The 17,639-nt window shown below is 55.9% G+C and overlaps 1 protein-coding gene and 1 non-coding gene across 2 annotated transcripts in view; both read left to right on the forward strand.

Annotated features, from left to right (window-relative positions):
• Positions 1–6,991: 6,991 nt before the first annotated feature.
• PADI2 (peptidyl arginine deiminase 2) overlaps positions 6,992–17,639 on the forward strand; it is a 43,946-nt gene continuing 33,298 nt past the window's right edge. The window contains exon 1 of the mRNA XM_026012014.2: positions 6,992–7,227. Within this exon, the coding sequence (XP_025867799.1) occupies positions 7,136–7,227 (92 nt within the window). The 5' untranslated portion in view covers positions 6,992–7,135. The remainder of the gene's footprint in view (positions 7,228–17,639) is intronic.
• On the forward strand, positions 14,619–14,744 carry LOC112929850 (small nucleolar RNA SNORA72). The gene has a single exon (XR_003237000.2). It is a non-coding gene; the product is annotated as a small nucleolar RNA SNORA72 (small nucleolar RNA).

The raw sequence follows: 17,639 nt of genomic DNA on the forward strand, positions 1-17,639 counted from the left end.
TGCCTCTGCTCCTAAACTGGGGCTCTGGTGCCACCTCGTGGTCATCCTTTCTTCCTCCTCTGCCACCTTTTCCTTTTCAAAACTTCTTGCCTTGGAGCCTGCTGCCCCCTGAGAACCCCAGGGCATTCCTCTCTCCTCACCCAACGTTTATGTCTAGGCACAAAGGCTCAACCCAGGAGCGACCATCATGAGCAAGGCGGCCGCAGTTTAGAAGAGTCTAGACCAGCACTTCCAACAGAAATATGCAAGCCCCAAATGCACATCTCACGCGTAAAGTAAAACTTTCCAACAGCTATGTTTTGAAAATCAAAATTTTTAAAAAAAGGAAATCAAAATAACTAGGTACAAATCATTTTAATAATATGTTTTATCCAATCCAATATATACAAAATATTATCACTCGCACATTTAGTCAATTTTTTAAATTATCTTTTTTACTTTAATTACGCACAGTCTCCAAAATCTCTATCTTTCTCTCACCGTACATCTCCATTCGGACTGGCCACATATCAAATGCTCGGTGGCTCAGTGGGCCGGTGGCTGCCTGCCACGCCGAGCAGCACAACAAATAGACGGAGTCAGTTTTCTCTGGCCCCTCGGCAGCTTTTCAGAGATTTGGCCCATTACATCCATCTCCCTTGGGATTTACCTTTGCAGCTTTGTTTTCAGGGTGTGGAGGGTTTCATCCAAGCTCTGTCCTCCCCCTGACCTGCGTTTGAATCTTAAGGACTGGGGACAGGATGCTGCGCAAGTCATTGTACCTTGGAAACATAAAAGGAGGGTAATGAAAGTACTTCCCTCTGAGGTTGTGGCAGGGATGACTGGCAGGAAATCAGTGCCCCGTAGATGGTGGCCTAGTGAACCAAACCCTTAGCCTGCTTTTCGGCGCTGTGATGGTGAATTTTATGCGTCCATTTGGCTGGACTATGATGCCAATTGTTTAGTCAAACACTAAACTAAATGTTGCTGTGGGGGTATTCTCTTTATTTAAAAAAAAAATTATTTGACAGAGAGCAAGTGCGAGCACATGGAGGGGGAGCAGCAGGCAGAGGGAGAGGGAGAAGCAGGCTCCCCACTGAGCAGGGAGCCCGATGTGGGGGCCTCGATCCCAGGACTCTGGGAGCATGACCCGAGCTGAAGGCAGACACTTACCCACTTACCCGACTGAGCCACCCAGGCGCCCCAAGGTCTTCTTTTTTGACACGATTTAACATTTCAATCAGCAGACTTTGAGAAAAGCAGTGGGCCTCATTCAATCCGTCCGAGACCTTAAGACCAAAGAGGTTTCTCGTGGAAGCAAATCTGCTTCCAGATTGCGACATAGAGACTCTGCCTGGGTTTCCATCCTGCAGATTTCGGACTCAAGACAGGAACAGCAGCTCTTCCTGAATTTCCAGCTAGCCTGGAGTCCAACTCTACAAATTTCAGAATTGCCAGCCCCAATAACAGCATGAAGCAATTCCTTAAAATAAGCATCTCTTGGGACACCTGGGTGGCTCCGTTGGTTAAACATCTGACTCTTGATTTTGACTTAGATCATCATCTCAGGGTTGTGGGATCGGCCCCATATCAGGCTCTACACTCAATGTGGAGAGTCAGCTTGAGATTCTTTCTCTCTCTCTCTCCCTTGGCCCCTCCCCACCCTCTAAAAATCAGTCAATCTTTCCCTCTCCCCATCCCCCACACTCAGGTGTCCCTGAGTGCTATGGTACTAAAGGTGAAATGACCGCATTGCTTAAGCCACTGTGTAAATGTATCACAGCAGCCCTTCCCTTCCTCTGAGTGGAATGGCAACAGGCCTGAGAGCTGAGACAGAAGTGGACTTACTGGCCCATCCCAGAGCCCCTCCCTCACTGGCTGGCCAGAGACAGTGGGATCTGAGAGATCTGGGATCATGAGGTAGGCTTTGCTGCAGAAAGGGGATGTGAGGGAGCAAGGAAAGACCCAGGGTGTCGGGAGCTGCTCTTGAGGGCAGAGTGGGGGGAGGTCCCTGGGCACAGAGGAGCTACCTTGAGGATGGATGGCCCATCACCTCCCCACTCTGGCCTCCTGTCAGAACTCCTGTCAAGGGATGCCTGGGTGGCTCAGTGGTTGAGCGTCTGCCTTTGGCTCAGGGCATGATCCTGGGGTCCCACATCAAGCTCCTCGCAGGGCGCCTGCTTCTCCTTCTGCTTGTGTCTCTGCCTCTCTGTGTGGTCTCTCATGAATAAATAAATAATAAAAATCTTTAAAAAGAAGAAAGAAGAAGAAGAAGAAGAAGAAGAAGAAGAAGAAGAAGAAGAAGAAGAAGAAGAGAAATTCCTGTCAAATCCAGCTCTACGCCGCCACCAGAATGATTTTCCTAAACCACCCATCAAGTCATCTGCCATGTTTCAAGGCCCTTGCGAGGCTTTCCTACAATCTTAAGATAAAGCCAACAGTCCTTCCTATGACTTAGAAGACACTGTGTGACCTAGTGTTGGCCAGGCCAGCCCCTGCCCTACCCAGACATTGGCCAGATGGTACTCACTAGACCCTTGGATGTATACTTGCCTTTTTCCGGAACACGCTTCTCAAATCCTCCTCCCCAGCAGCCCACACTTCGAGTCTCACCTAGGATCATGGCCCCCTCCCGTCATCTACAAGGCAGCCCTGCACTCCTCCTCTGGGTCCCCAAGTCCTGGTTTAGCGGCCCCTCCAGAATTTCTGTATAGAAGAGCCTTAGATTCAGGCATCTGCCTGAGTGGCTTCAGGGGGCTTAGTGGTAATATAGGGGAGCAAATTTTGCCACCCCATAATAGGAGGCCTTCGGGGCATATTGATTACATTAAACTGGTTATTTTTTAAGAAACTGCAAACACAAGAGAAAAGAGAAGTTCTAAAAACTGATAGAAGTTACCATTTCATAAGAGGCATTTAATGTGTAAAAGGGAAGCTCCACGTGTAAGAGTGTCTCCCTCCCTGTACCAGGAATAGGGGAGTGACTCTAAATCTCTAGAAACTCTATAAGTGGAGAAAGCATGGACTTAAACCTGCATAACAATCTGACCCTTGTCGCCTGTGCTTTTCCTGGTCACTTCCCATAACTGACTGCCCCTACCCCAGCCCCTTCTTTTGTCTTTAACTGGGCATGGTACTTAAGGTGATGACTTCAGCCACTTCGGGAGTTATTCCGTTTCCCAGAGTCTCCCCCATGTATACAGAAGGTAGACACACATGCTCTTAAACTTTGCTTGATTTTCTCTCATTAATCTGTCTCATAAAAAAAAAAAAAAAAATCTGTCTCATGTCAGTTTGATTTAGACCAGCTAGAAGAATCTTGAACGGTAGAGAAAAGTTCTTCCTCCCCAGCAGTGCTCAAGGGCGCTCCTCTGCTCCTGCCCTCTCCTTCGCAAGAATGGCCACAGCGACCTGTTTTTACATTGTAGACCACCCGATGCCTGGTACAGCCTGGCACACAGTGGCGCTCACTAAATATCATCCACTCCTTGCTCTGCATTCTTCCATTTGCTCTCCGGCTGGGTGACCTCTCTCTCCAATCTCCTTCCCTGTCTGAGTCTCCTTGGCTAATCAGAACCTCGGTTTCATCTGCAAACTCTGAAGTTCTGGACAATATAAAGGCGGATGATGATAGACCTTAGGAATACATGCTGTGATAAACTGCAGAGGCTTTTTAAAAGTGTGTTATAGAGCAGCACGTACAGTCCAAAACGTGCATCTAGAAAGTAGCCATCATCTACTGGACTTAGTTGGAACTGGGCTCTGATGAGCTAAGCACGTTACTATGTGTATCGCCTCATTATTCCTTACAACCCTGTTCGGCTGGGCACTGCCAGCGTCTCCCATAAGGAAGAAGAAACCAAGGTCCAGAGAGGTCCCGTAGCTAGTGAGGAGCAGAACTGGACTTGACCCCTGCTTTGCCGAGTCCAAAGGCCATGCCTGCTCTTCACCGCCAGACCAGTTGGTACCTCTGTGCAAATTGGGAATAATAATAGCTCCCAGCTCATAGGGTTGTTGGAGGATTAAATGAGCTAAGAGGTGCAAAGCCCTCAGAGCGGCTCCTGGCAGAGCCTAAGGGCTCAGCCCGCAAGCACCGTCACCCACGGTAGCACTGGACTGTGTCAGGCCGGCCCTGCAAGACCGTACTCAAAAAAAAGTGAACAGTGGTGTCTCTGGTCCTGAGGTCATGGGTGATCATATTTTTTTTTCTTTTTCTGTAATAAGCAGGCATTACTTGTATGTCTCTTTCTTTTGAAATTCTTGCATGAACGATGCCCTCAGTGAGCTGTCACTCCCTCAAAGCAGGCCCGTGAGATGTCCGAGTCACCTCCCCGAGGCCTGGCACAGGGAGACAGACCCCCGGGAAAGGATCACAGCACGGAACAGCTCACGGGAGCCCTCCCAGCCCAGGCTCTCCAGCCACACACTTGACAGGAGCCGGAGTTGGGGGCGTGGGGTGCGGATCAGTGCCAGGAACTGACCCAAGCTAAGCCTGCTCTTTGTTGGCATTCCCCAAAAGGCACAATGAGATGCCCCGCGGCTCTTCCGGGCCCCCGGGGGAGAGGTGGGAGCAGCCGTGATGCGTGAGACCTCCGGCCCTGAATCCACCAACAGCTGTGACCACTTCAGCTATTTTAAACCCTTGGGCACCGGGAGGCTCCCCTCACACCAACCAGCCACTGCGGCCCAACACCCATCGCAGGCCCTGAGCCAGGGGCAGGAACCCCGAAACTGGGTCCACCGGGTCCAGGCTGGGTTTTTTTACGGAGAGGGACTTTCATCTCTTGAGTGCTTGCTTGTGCCAGGCACTGTGTTTTCCACACATGGTCTCATTTAACACCATCCTCACATCTATGCTGAGAGGTCAGTCGTTCACAGATGACAAAAATGAGGCACCAAGTGGCAGGGCGAATTGTCCAGGGCCCCACAGAGGCAGTCCCCACCAAGGAACTAGGATTTGTGTTTCTTCACCTACCAATTAAGAGACAACGTTCCCAGGGCACCTGAAAAGCATCTGCCTTCAGCTCAGGTTGTGATCCCAGGGTCCTGGGATCGAGTCCCGCATCGGGCTCCCCGCAGGGAGCCTGCTTCTTTCTCCCTCCACCTGTGTCTCTGCCTCTCTTGTGTGTCTCTCATGAATGAATGAATAAAATCTTAAAAAAAAAAAAAAAAAGACCACGTTCCTTCTCTGCTCTTACCTGCTCTGCCCCTGCCCCAGCCCCCCTGCCCCCAGGGCCATGCGAGCTCCTACCCCGGCCCTGCCACTCTTGGGAGCTGGGAGTCTGAGGGCAAATTCCTTAACCTTTGGGCAGCTCACTTCTTCGTCTGCAAAGCGGCGGGGTTATCGGGAGGGTACAATGATCTAATTCTAATACATGAAAAGTGCCGCTGGGACAGTGCCTGGCACACAGAAAGAACGCATTAAGGGCCCGCTGTTACTCCTTCTCTCCTGGCAATCACCACCGCTTGCTTGACGTTATCACTGTTGTGACCTGCCAGGGCCTCAGTAGGGGTTCTGTGTCCCTTCCCAACCCCCCCACTCTGGGCCCTCGTTGCCCCGTGGGTGAGATGAGGGTGTCATGCTCTGTGATCCCCAGGAAGGTGGGAACCCTGGCATCTGCCAAGTATCTGCCATGAAGTAGGGACTCAAATGTAATTCCAGTAGAGGGATGCCCAGACAAGAGCCCACCTGGGGGGGGGGGGGGGGGGGGACTCTCAGAGTCAGCTCCAGGGTGCACACGTTTTTGCCTCTTTGGCAGGTAACTATGCTCGAGCTGCCTCCTGATGGATGGTGCACTCACTTGGCACTGCCAGGAGCCCTTCAAAATTTACCAGTGTCTCCCTGGGTCTGTGAGCCCTTGTGGGCGGGTGCCCCGCCCCCAGCCCAACTCAGACCTTCCCCTTTGTCTACCCACATTCCTCCCAGATCCTGGCACCCACCAGCAGCTGGGCTCATCACCACCTCCTAATTTGGGCCTCCTCAAAAAGGCCACTGGGGTCAGAGGCTGGGTGTGTCTCAGCCCCGGGGAACTTATGAGCCTCCACCCTGCACCACCTCCCAGGGCTCCCATTCCCCCAATAAGCTTACCCCCTTCTGAAACATGCACCCCCCTCCAGCCTGCCCCCACCCCATCCTTCTTGTAACCTGTCCCCTTACCCATCCCAGTCCACCGTCCACCTCCCAGCTCCTGTCCCCTCTACAGAGGACCACTTACTCACACCTGGTTGAATTATCTGACTAGGCCCTGGCTTAGCTTTAGGGCTGGAAAGGTCTGAGACAGGGGTGGGGACCGAACCCACTGGATGTCACCTTGTACCCCCCCAAAACACAAACTGACCCCTGCAGTGGCACCCTCCTTTACCCAGTGGCCCAGGCCAGAACGGGATTCCTCACTGTCCGTCCCCAGAACATCCATATTCAGTCCACAAACGCTGCTCCCATCAATGCCCTCCTCGCCAGCGGCCTCCAGCCCCCTGGCCCCAGGGGCTCCTCCATCTTCCACAGCCAGGATGGCCCTTCTCACCCCCACCCCTGACCATTCCTGGTGGAAGAAGCACCCCACCCCGCGAGGCCCTGGCTGGGCATTCTGACCCTGGAGGCTGCTGGGTGCCCCTGCCAACCCCTCCCTCCCCAGTCCTCACCCTAACCCTGGTGGTTGGGGGTGCAGGGGACCTCAGCCTGTATCTGGCTTCCTGGCCACGCCCTCTGCTCCCGTGCCCTTACTTTGCAAACGCCCCGTTAGGGAAGGCTCAGGTCGGGACCCCAGGCTGGGCGCCCCCCCCCCCGGAGGGGACAGTGGCCCTGCGTCCCGGGCCCGGTGGCCGGAGCCCACCGCAACGGAGCCGAGGGAGCCAAGCAACCGAGGGAGGGAGGAAATTGGCAACCGCTGACCTCACCCGGGTGGCGGGCGGGCGGGGGGCGGGGCGGGGGGCGCGGGCGGGGAGCGGGGGCGTGGCCACGCTTGACGGACGGGCCCGCGGCCCACTGCGCGAGGAGGCCGCCCGCCCGCCCCGCCCCCCGGCCCTAGATAAGGCGGAGCGCGGGGCCGCCGCCGCGGGAGTGGGCGCACCTGTGCGGCAGGTGCTCCGGCAGGTGCCCCGGCGGGACGCGACCCCGACCAGCGACCAGCGAGGCCCGGCTCTGCGCTGCGGGAAGATGCTGCGCGAGAGGACCGTGCGGCTGCAGTACGGGAGCCGCGTGGAGGCGGTGTACGTGCTGGGTACCTACCTCTGGACGGATGTGTACAGGTGAGCGGGGCCCGCCGCGGCCCGACACCCCCCCCCCCCCCGAGGCCCCAGAAACCCCGAGGCCTCCTCGGGGCTGGGGACGCGACCGCCTTCCTCCAGCGCCAGCTGCTCCTCATCCCGAGGCCCCTGCACCCAGGAATCCTAAGACACCCAGAAACCTGGCCGCCCCCACACTGGCAGCCTCCCCGAAATCCTGAGACCCTGACACAGACCCAGCTCCGTCGTCTCTCCTTTCCCAGAGCCCCTCCCCTGGACCCCAGTCTTCCCTGGGGCTCACCCGCCCCAGGCCCTCTCCCAGGAAACCCCAGGGGACCCCTGCTCTTCCCCCTTCCTCTCCCCTCCACCCTCCCCCTCCTCTCAGACCCTTCTGACTCACCACCCACCTCAGATGAGCTTCCTCCAGGATTTGCCCGGATGCAGGCTGGGGCCAGGCCAGAGGGGAGCTGCCCTGGGGCGGGATCTGGCCCTGGGGGATACTCAGGCTCCAATTTCGCCCAGTGGGGGCTGCTGCTGGTGGCCTGTCCCCAGGCACTGGCTGTGAGCTGCTTGTCCCCGAATGCCTTCCCCTGACTTCACCCTGGGGCTGGGGAGGACTTTGATATGCCAGGCTGGAGGGTGCAGAGGCAGGGTCTTTGGCAGAAGGGCGCCCCTGACTCTGGACCCTGTTTCCTCCCCCTCTTCTCTTGCACCCAAACTTTGGTGGAGTGTAGGATTTCTGAGGCGGCGGCAGGACACAGGGTGGGGGAATTGAGGTCATGCCCCTCCCCGCTGCCCCCGGCCCCCAGGAAGGGGGCAAGTCCGTGGTCCACCGCCGGTATTCTGTGGGGCATCCTTGCGAAGGTGTGGCTGGTGTGAGTAAAGGGGTGCAGAGGGTCCCCGCAGGATCATGAGCATTCGATCAGAGCATGTGAAATGCTCCCCCTTGCCAGAGGGGGAGGGGTCAGTGCTGACGAGGGGAGCATTCAGGACTCTCAGGTGGGATCCCATGCTGATACCCTTGGGCAGCTCCCCTAACGTCTCTGTGCCTTGAGCTGAGCTGGAGGTGCCAACGTGGCTTATCGTTTCCAAGTCATTCTGTCATCTGGAGCACAGCTGCCTCCCCCAGGCCCTCACCAAATCCCATCCCCGTGTCTTCTCACACACCCTCCCCAGCCCATCCTCTCTGTCACCTCCCGTGGCCCTGGCAGCCCTGCCCAGCCAGTCTCCTGCCACCTTTTCAGCAGGCACTGGCCATGCCGATACCATTAGGCCCCAGCCTCCTGAGGGCAAAGGGCCCTGTCACCACGCAGACCAGGGACCCTCTCTGCTCATCTGCCCCTGGCCTCAGTCATCCACATGGAAACCTCAAATGTGGTTTCTGAGGGTCATAACACAGCAGGGGAGTGTGGTCCAGACCTTTCTTCCCCACCCCCAGTCCTAAACTGGGCACTGCCAGGGAGTGGGCTGGGAGCCAGTGCACTCAGGTCTGTAAGCCTCAGCTGTCCCTATACCCGCCTGTTTGTTCACTGGGGCATTTTTGCTGCAGCCCGAACTGCTGGCATGGTGCCTCCAGTGGGGGGATGGGGAGAAAAGAGGGGGGCCGGGCTCGGGCCTCCTGCCCTCCCCTGTCCTGGCAGAGAGAGGCCCAGCCCCAGCAGGGGCACTGAGCGAGGAGGTGTGGACTCACCCTCGCTCTGGCAGGGAGCAGAGGTGTGATGATCCCTTTTGTCCTTTCTCAAGAAAGTGGCCACTGCCACCACGACCCACATCTCCCAGCTGCACTTCACTGAAGACTCCACCACCCCCAAGAGAAGGAGCGCAGTGTAGACCAGCACTGTCCAGCAGAAAGAGAGTGCCAGCCAGAAACAGAGCCACTTGTGTAAATTTTAATTTTCTAGCAGCCACATTTTTTAGGATTAAAATATGTGAAATTAATTTCCATGTATATTTTATTTAAACCAGTATATCCAAAAATACTAGCGTTCCGATATATAATCAATATAAAGATGATTAATGAGATAGTTCACATTGTCTTTTTCATACTAAGCCTTTGAAATTCAACATGTATTTTATACTTACGGCACATCTCCAGGCAGATTCGCTGAATTTTAGCTTGATGTCCACATGTCCTGAACAGGACGGGCCTAGAGCGGGGGTTCTGACCCTCAGCGCTACTGCATTTGGAGCCAGATAATCCTCTGTCGTGGGGGGCTGTCCTGTGCCTTGTACAGTGTTTAGCGTCAGCCCTGGCTTCCCACCCCTAGATGCCAGGAGCAGTCCCCCTGCCATCGGACACCTGGCAGGAGGACAACATCACCACCCGTTGAAAGCCACTGGTCTATTAGAAGGAAGCGTCTTCCAGAACGAAGGAGACGGGACTGTGACTTCTGTCGCCGCTGGCATCTGTAGCAGTAAGAGCTAGCGTCAGTATTAATAATAGCAGGGATATTAGTGAGCACTTAGAAACCAGATGCCCTATCTTGTATCTTCCTCACCACAGACCTTGGGGGTCACGCTGAGATTATCCCATATTGTAGATGAGGAAGCAAGGCTCAGAGAAGTGAGACCAGTGCCCCCATGTCACACAGGACTCGGGCCCAGATCTGACTCAGAACCCATGCTCTTTTAATTTTTTTTTTTAAGATTTTGTTCATTTATTCATGAGAGACGCAGAGAGAGAGGCAGAGACACGGGCAGAGGGAGAAACAGGTTCCCTGCAGGGAGCCCGACCTGGGACTCGATCCCGGGTCTCCAGGATCAGGCCCTGGGCCAAAGGCTCAACCACTGAGCCACCCAGGCACCCCAGAGCCCACGCTCTTAACCTCCACTGTGTGACTTTAAAATTAGCAAGTTGAACAGGGTGACCCTCTCCGCCGGCCTGTGTCTCTTGCACCCTCCATTGCCCACACTCGCTTCCCCCACCCCCTTTCAGCCCCGCACTTCCCACGGAGTCCTTTGGACCCAGGCACAGGTTCTAACTGTAGACCCCACATGATGCCCCCCAGGGTCTCCGACAAGGCCTGGTGGACCCTATGCCCCGTTAGTAAGGGAGTATATTTGGCCTCTTCACCTCCCGAATGAGTGAACAGGTGTCAGCACCCACCCCCCTTTCCCAAGGGCGTGGGCCGCCTTTCCTGAGATGCGCACATGGCTCCCCGTCCTGCAGCCCAGGGGGGACCTTGCCTGCCCCGTTCCTCAGCAGACCGTCTGGTGGGTCTCCTGAGCCGCACTGGCCCCTTGGGGGAGATGCCCCAACCCGGGCACATTCTGAGGGCTAGTTTCCAGTAAACTCAGTAAATTCACAGAAAAAAGGAAGTCAGGATTTTTTTTTTTTTCTAGAGATTTACTTTGTGACAGTTGCTAAAGGTACTTGCTGTTTCCTTCCCCCAAGCATCTTATCTTAGATCTGGCACATGTACGCCTTGCCCAACGCCATCTCCCCCGACGGTCCCTTTGCCTGGCAGCTGCTTCCTCCCTGGGGCTGGCCCAGGTCCCTATCTGATTTAGGCTTGAAGCTGGAGGGGGCGCAGCACGTGTGGCATCTCCCTGCTGGCTTCACCCTCCTTTCTTCCCTTTGGTTTCTCTGCGGAGACACCCCCCGGAGCCAGAGGGACCAGGGGAAGGGCAGCCTTGGAGTCAAGTTACGGGGGCGATCACTCTGTGCCTGACTGTCCCACTGACCCACAAACGGGGCCGTGAAGACAGCTTCTCCTGTCCCTCCCTTGGTTTGTGCATCTGCCCAGGGGGGAGTGAGAGGTGTCCCCTTCTGTCTGGTGGAGAGAGGTCAGGATCTCTTTCTTAAAGTCTGCAGGAGCTTCAGGGCACAGATGACCTTCACGGTTGTCTCTTGCCTCTGCACAGCATTCTCCTGGTGACACTTGACCTCAGGATGAGATGGGAGGTGGGAGTGATCCCCCCACCCCGGGATGCCCCGAGGCAGGGGCTGACCAGCCATTTTTCCTGACTGGGTCTCGCCCATCACTTTCTGGCAACAGATGGGAAGAGGGTATCAGGGCAGGAGGAGCGGGCTTAGGAAAAATGCTGGGAAAACGGGGAGGAGGACAGATACGTACCCCACCTTCGGGAAGAGCCTGGAGAATCAAAATTCACCATCTAACTCCCTGGACTCCTCTTAGACTTCTTCCCTGTCCCTTGGCTGGTGTGAGTATTTTAGAAAGCATCCTTAGGAGAAAGATGATGGGGGGGGTGGGGTCTGTGATCCCGTTAGAAGCATTAGAGAAGTGGGGTGCCATGGTGTCCCCTTCCCGGAGAGGGCCAGCCCCTGCCTCACCGATCCCATCTCCTGCTGACTACCCTGCATACACTCCATTCTGGCCACATTGTGGATGCTGTTAGCACTTGACCACACCAAGCTCATTCGTGCCACAGGACCTTTGTATGTGCTCGTCCCTCTGCCTGGAGTACTATTCCTCAGACTCCTGCAAGCCTGACCTTTCATCCATCAAGGCTTAGCGCAGACATCAGCCCCTCTGAGCAGCATTTGTCACTACCCTCGTTTCGTGGTGCCCTACCTCACGCCCCAGGCACTCTCCACCTCTGTACTATTTTTCCTCCTTGCAGATCTTATTTACTTACTATTACTCGCTCGCGTTTACTGAATGCCCAGACTGCCTTCCTAACGCCCTCCGTGCTCATCTCACGTGCATTTAATAATTTACATGTGTTTAGACCTCACAACAATTTTATGCCCCCTTATTTGGGGAAACTGAGATAAAAAATGTTTGTCCAAGTTGACACAGCAGGTGAATGGTGGCAGTGCCGGGCCCAGGCCCCTGACCACTCTGCCAGGCTGCCTTCTGGGACTTATGTTGGGGGCGTGTCCCCCTCCATGCCTGCTGCCCTCCCTGCTCCCATATACCTCCAGCCCTCAAGTCAATGAAGGGCTCCTTCATTGAATGAATGGATGGAGGTGGCCGGTGATGCCTGTAGACTGGCCTCTCACTGGGCTGAGCTCTCCACCCCCAGCCTCAAGGGATGAGCACTGTCGGACTGGCCAGTGGAAGGTCAAAGGCATGTGGCCGAGCTTGGCCAGAGCGGCGCTTGCTCCTGAGAGAATGACGGTGGGAGGAATCAGGCCAGGTCAGGTGGCCTCATAAATTAGGGCAGCACCCAGCGCTCTCAACCCTAAAAAGGAGGTCTTGCCAGGAGCTGCTCCTCGGCTCTGGTTTCGGGCTGGTTCCTGGGGAGTGGCAGGGTCCTAAGGAGGACCCGGTACCCTGTGTGTCAAGCCCCCAGCCACTTGCAGAGCTGGGGTCTCCGAGAGCCTTCTGTTCCTGCCCAGAGGGCCCTGCATCAGGTGGGGAGCACGGTGGCAGAGGCTCACCACTGTGTCACCCTGCAGCTGGTGACACCTGTGAGACAGTGGGGGTGGCCAGTTTTCAGAGGCAGCGCTGCCTGCCCACCGTGCCAGGCTCTGTGGCCAGGCTGTGATGGGCCCAAGCCTGCCTATCTAGGTCACTCACCCAAGCCTTTGGTGTCCCTCCTCTGGGCCCCTGACCCCACCTCCAAAATAAGTCGGGGGCTCTAGAGGCTCCTAAGGGCTTCTCATTTGCTCCGCTCCTGAGCCGGGCCCAACATCCCCGCACCCTCCAGTAGAGGACCTTTAGGGAAGACTGTAAGGTCTGGATCCTCCCCCAGGAAGGCAGCAGCCAGACTGGGACGGAGCTCAGAGAGCTTGAGTTTACCTCACGCGCTGCCCCTGCTGTCTCTGAGACGTGGACCAGGTGCTCACTCTCTGCAGCTCTCAACATGCTCATCTGTAGAAGGGGATGATATTGATACAGACCTCATGGGGTTTCAAAAGGATGGCCTGAGGGCGGGTGGCCCTGGCACATGCTAAATCCTCAGAAAGTCATTATCGTGAACTCGTATTGGGCTTATTGTAACATTATTAAAACAATAATGAGCTTTGGCTTCAAAGCATCCATAACACTCATGGGAGAGAAATGTTGAACCTTTGTTTTAGGGGCCGTTAAAAGCACCAACAAAGGGGAGGGAGGGAGGAGTCCTGGCAGCTGGGATCAGGGAAGACTTCCTGGAGGAGGTGGCAATTGAGCTGTAAGGAGGGACAGGGGTTCACAGTGTGACCAGGTCATGCCACGCGGGAGCAGAGGTACCTGGCAGGACAGTTGGGACACACGGGAGCAGAAAGGGCACAGACTCAGTGGCCTACAGTGTAGGGCTGGAGAGTCAGTGAGCTCAAACCAGGGCTTCGACTGCCAGGCTCGCGTGTTAGACTTTGTTACACAGGCGGCAGGGGGTTACTGAAGGTGTCCGGGGAGGGAGTGACCGCAGATTAGATGGTTTCTGCCGTAAGGAGACGGGCAGCTGGAAGCCTGGTGTGAGAGGCGGCTGAGGTCACCAGGCAGAGAAGGGGGGCCGGCTGAAGATAGCCGCATCCCCCGTCCAGGGCAGCTACCCACCTCAGGGCTCCAGCCCCCATCCTGCCAAGTTGAGGCTTTGCCTTCCTCCCCTCATCCCTCCCCTTGAGGGTGCTCGCCATGGGCCTGCATGCCACGTTGGCACCCACAACCCCCCCTCAGACTCCTGCAAAGACCCGAGGGCAGGATGTCACACCCAGGCTGCCAGGAGCTGGGTTCACTGGGGGAGGGGGGGTGATCCCTGGCTGGTGTTAACGAGGCCCGGGACAGATGGATAAGCCGAGAGGGCCAGGCGCCAGCTAGGAGCAGACACGTCATGCCCTCAAGTCCGCGGCTGAGTGGGCACCCCAGCCCCGCGAGGCCAAGCTGGTGACCCTCGCCACCGAGTGAGTGAAGACCAGAGAGGCCGACTGGCTCCCCAGAGGCCATGGGACATGTGCGGGGCTGAGCAGATGTTAGATCACAGAGCCTGTTCCCTTGGGCCGGACTCAGTAAACATCCTCTTCTACCCTGACACTGCTTTCCAGTCTTGCTCAAAGCGCCTGTGTTTGACACCAACCGACTGGCCGTTTCTGTCCATTTCCACGGCCACCACCCTGTCCCATGCCCCTGTCATGACTCACCCAGACGCTGCGGTCACCTTCACCCTCAGTCCCCCACTTCCAGTGTTGCTCTCCTGAAATGCGTGCCCCACCCTGCACCTGGGTGATCTGCCTGCAGTGCAGAAACAACCATGCCCCCCCCCCCAAAAAAAGTCCAGAAGCCTTCAGTGCCCTCAGGTGGAAAGGCCAGCTCCTCGCCACGAGCTGAGTCCTCTCCTGCCACTTCCTTCCCCCTTGCTCACCCACTGCGGCCACACCAATCCCCGCTGCCTCCAACGCCCCGGGCTGATGTCCACCTCGGCCCCCACCCAGGCTGTCCCTGCTGCCTGGAAATCTCTGCTCCTCTTCCTCCTCTCTTTGTCCAATTCGCTGGTTCTCAAACTATGGTCCCTGGACCAGCAGCAGCAGCAGGAGCACCTGGGAACTTGTTAGAAACACAGTTTCCAGGCTAAATGTTCACTATGTTAAGACCGTGCGTGTGTCGCCGGTTCTCGTGCCCTCCCTAGGCCGGGTTGTATAAACGCTGGTGATACACCAACTCTGACTTATATCGAGCTTCTTCTGTGGGAAGTTGTCTATGATTCCAGGTCTCTGATCACCCTCGAGAAATGATAGCACGTTTGAAGGTAACCGTTGTTAATTTGCCATCAAATGAGTTACAAAACCGAGAAAAGAAAGGAACGCGGTTTCATTCCATAATGTGGATATATAGCAAGTCATCATGCTGGACACTTTAAATATATATAATTATATTTGTCGATTGTTCCTCTGCAAATCTAAGGGAGAAAAAGAAATGTAAAGCACGTTTCTCAGGCTCCCCCCCAGAGCAGCGAGTCAGAGACAGGATGGTCCCACAACCTGTATTTTACGAGGCCCTTCAGGTAATGCTGATGCACGCTCCAAATTTAAGATCCACTGGTCTAGCTAATTCTTGCTGTCCTTCAGAGTCCAGGGTTAGACCTCAGCTCCAGTGCCACCTCCTCCAGGAAGCCCTCCTTGACCTGCAGGCCAGGGCTTTAAGGCACTCGCTGCTTCTATAGTAGAGCCATTCTCACAGCCAAAGCCGCATCGTCATCCGCTGTGTAGTCCACTGAACGTCTCTCTCTTCCCCTAGAACATGTGCTCCGTGGGCCCGGGGAGCCGGTTCTCTTGGGCCTGGCACATAGTAAGTGCTCCGTCAGCTCCGTCAGTAGGTGTTGAGGGCGTGAGTGACCACATGAGCAAGCCCTGCTCTCCCCGCCCTTCCTTCAGCCAATGCTTGTACTCCCCCTGGGCCTGGACTGGGCTGGAGGCTGAAAGAGAAAAAAGAGGCAACCCCCACCTTCTGGGATCCAGCGGCCACAAGGGGAAAAAAACACGGATGGAGACAAGTGGATTGAGCTGGGTCTTTTATGAGGGCTGGTCGCTGCCCGGCAGAGAAGTCAGGGGAAAGGACAGAGGGAACCACCTGTGCAGAGTGTACAGTGAGCTGGAGCGGCGTCGGGGGGGATGATGAGGCTGGAGGGTGAAGCTGAGGCCCGGTGGCTGAATGTCACCGGACGGGCACCAGCGTCTGCTGTATCGGCTGGCACCAGGAGCCACTGAGTGTTTTCAAGCCGACAAGCAATTGGGTTTCATTTTTCTTGATCCTTCTAGTAATATGGTTTGGGAAACCAGGAAGGATGGGTTCCATCGTTCATTTGTTTCCCCCAAGTCTATATGGAGCGTGGCCCTGTCCTGGGCTCTGGGAACCATGTGGTCCCAGGGACCGGCAGCCTGTCCTGTGCACAGTATCTTCAGCAGCCATGGCCACTGTCACGGCCCCTGCCTGTGTCCCCACTGGCTCCCTCGATACCATCCTGGACCCCCTCCCTGCCGCCTCCAGGGACAGTCGAGGTGCCCCCGCCCCTGGCTCTCTGGTTTCTGGGGGATGAGTCCTGAGAGGTTCTTCCCGGGGAGGGAGGCCTCTGGCAGGCTCCGCAGGGGACAATGGTGCCTTTGTTGCTTCTGCTAGAGCTGCCCCAAGGAGAGCTGTTTGCTCGGCTCAGAGCAGGGCTGGAGCTGGGGTAGGAGGGTGTGGGGCCCCAGAGCTCCCATGTGGGCCTGACGCTAACCCCCGGAGCCTCTGGGGCCTCCTCCAGGTTCTTGCTGCCGAGAGGAACACAGGTGACAGAAAGCATCACTTAGAGCCGCTATGGTCAGAGTCGAGTCTTAAGACTCATCCTGCCCTGCCTGCCAGCTTCTAGAGCATTTTTTTTCTGACTAGAACTGTATGCAGAAACCCAATATGTAAAACCAGGTGAAGTCCCAGTTAGGCGCTGCTGAAAGTGGAGGGGGGCCCAGCCAAGAGATCCCCAGCTTCTCCATGTCCCCCTCCTCAGCCCTGTGTCCGGGACCTGCCCCCTCTGAGCTGCCCAGATACCAGCCACCACCCCTACCTGGTGCTGTGCCCCCATTTTACACTCGGTGAAACAGAGGGAAAGCAACTTGCCCGAGGCCACCCAGCAAGTTGATGGTCAAAGCTGGGACTTCCACTAGAGAGGCCTGTTTCCCTGACCCGAGCCCACCCACCATTGCTCAGACCCGTGACTCTTCTGAAAGCCCTATTCCACCTGTAGCACTAATAACTTAACACTTTTCTGTACATCGACTCATATTTCATTACTTTCATTACTCTCATGAGTGGAGATCTTATGGGGGTGGGGGTCTGGCTGGCTCAGTCAGAAGTGCATGTGACTCTTGATCTCAGGGTCATGAGTTCGAGCCCCACGTTGGGCGTGGAGCCTACTTTCAAAAATTAATAAATGGAGATCTTTTATCATTACCATAAGTGGCGATTCTTTACCAGTTGCCATAGAAGATAATGCATTTAATAAATACATAAATCTCCTTTTCGATTGTGCATCTACGTGCCACCTGACAGCGTTCTATGCGCGTGCCGTCTGGGCACTGCTGTCAGGCGCTTCTAAAAGGCTCACCTCTATCCCGCTCAGCTCTGCCCTCTTTGTTGGGGGGTGTGTGATGTGGCCAGCCCTGTGCTCGACTCTGGAGGAGGAGAGATGGAAGGGGCCAGACCCTGACCTTAGGGACTTGCACTCCAGAGGAGGACAGGTACCCCATGGCAACACCCTAAGACTAAATGCAGCCCTTGCCCCGTGAGGGACAAGGGGATGAAGCCTGTAGGACAGCAGGTGGGTGGGTGGGTGTCTTCTAGGTTGGCAGAGGGACACTGAGAAGGTGCAAGGAGCACACTCCCGTCTCCCTCAGCAGCTCAGTGGCAAAATTGGGCTCACATTCACATCTTATGGAAAAGTACCCCCAATCTAGGATTTCGCTGAGGCCCCACTTCTCCCAAAGATGGGTATGGACATACAGCAGCCAACCACTGCCAACAAGTGTCCAGCCTCAGACCAGCCCTGTGGCCCCGTGATGGACTGAGAAGGGGGCAGAC

Source organism: Vulpes vulpes, chromosome 2, assembly GCF_048418805.1.
Source record: "Vulpes vulpes isolate BD-2025 chromosome 2, VulVul3, whole genome shotgun sequence".
Lineage (NCBI taxonomy): Eukaryota > Metazoa > Chordata > Mammalia > Carnivora > Canidae > Vulpes > Vulpes vulpes.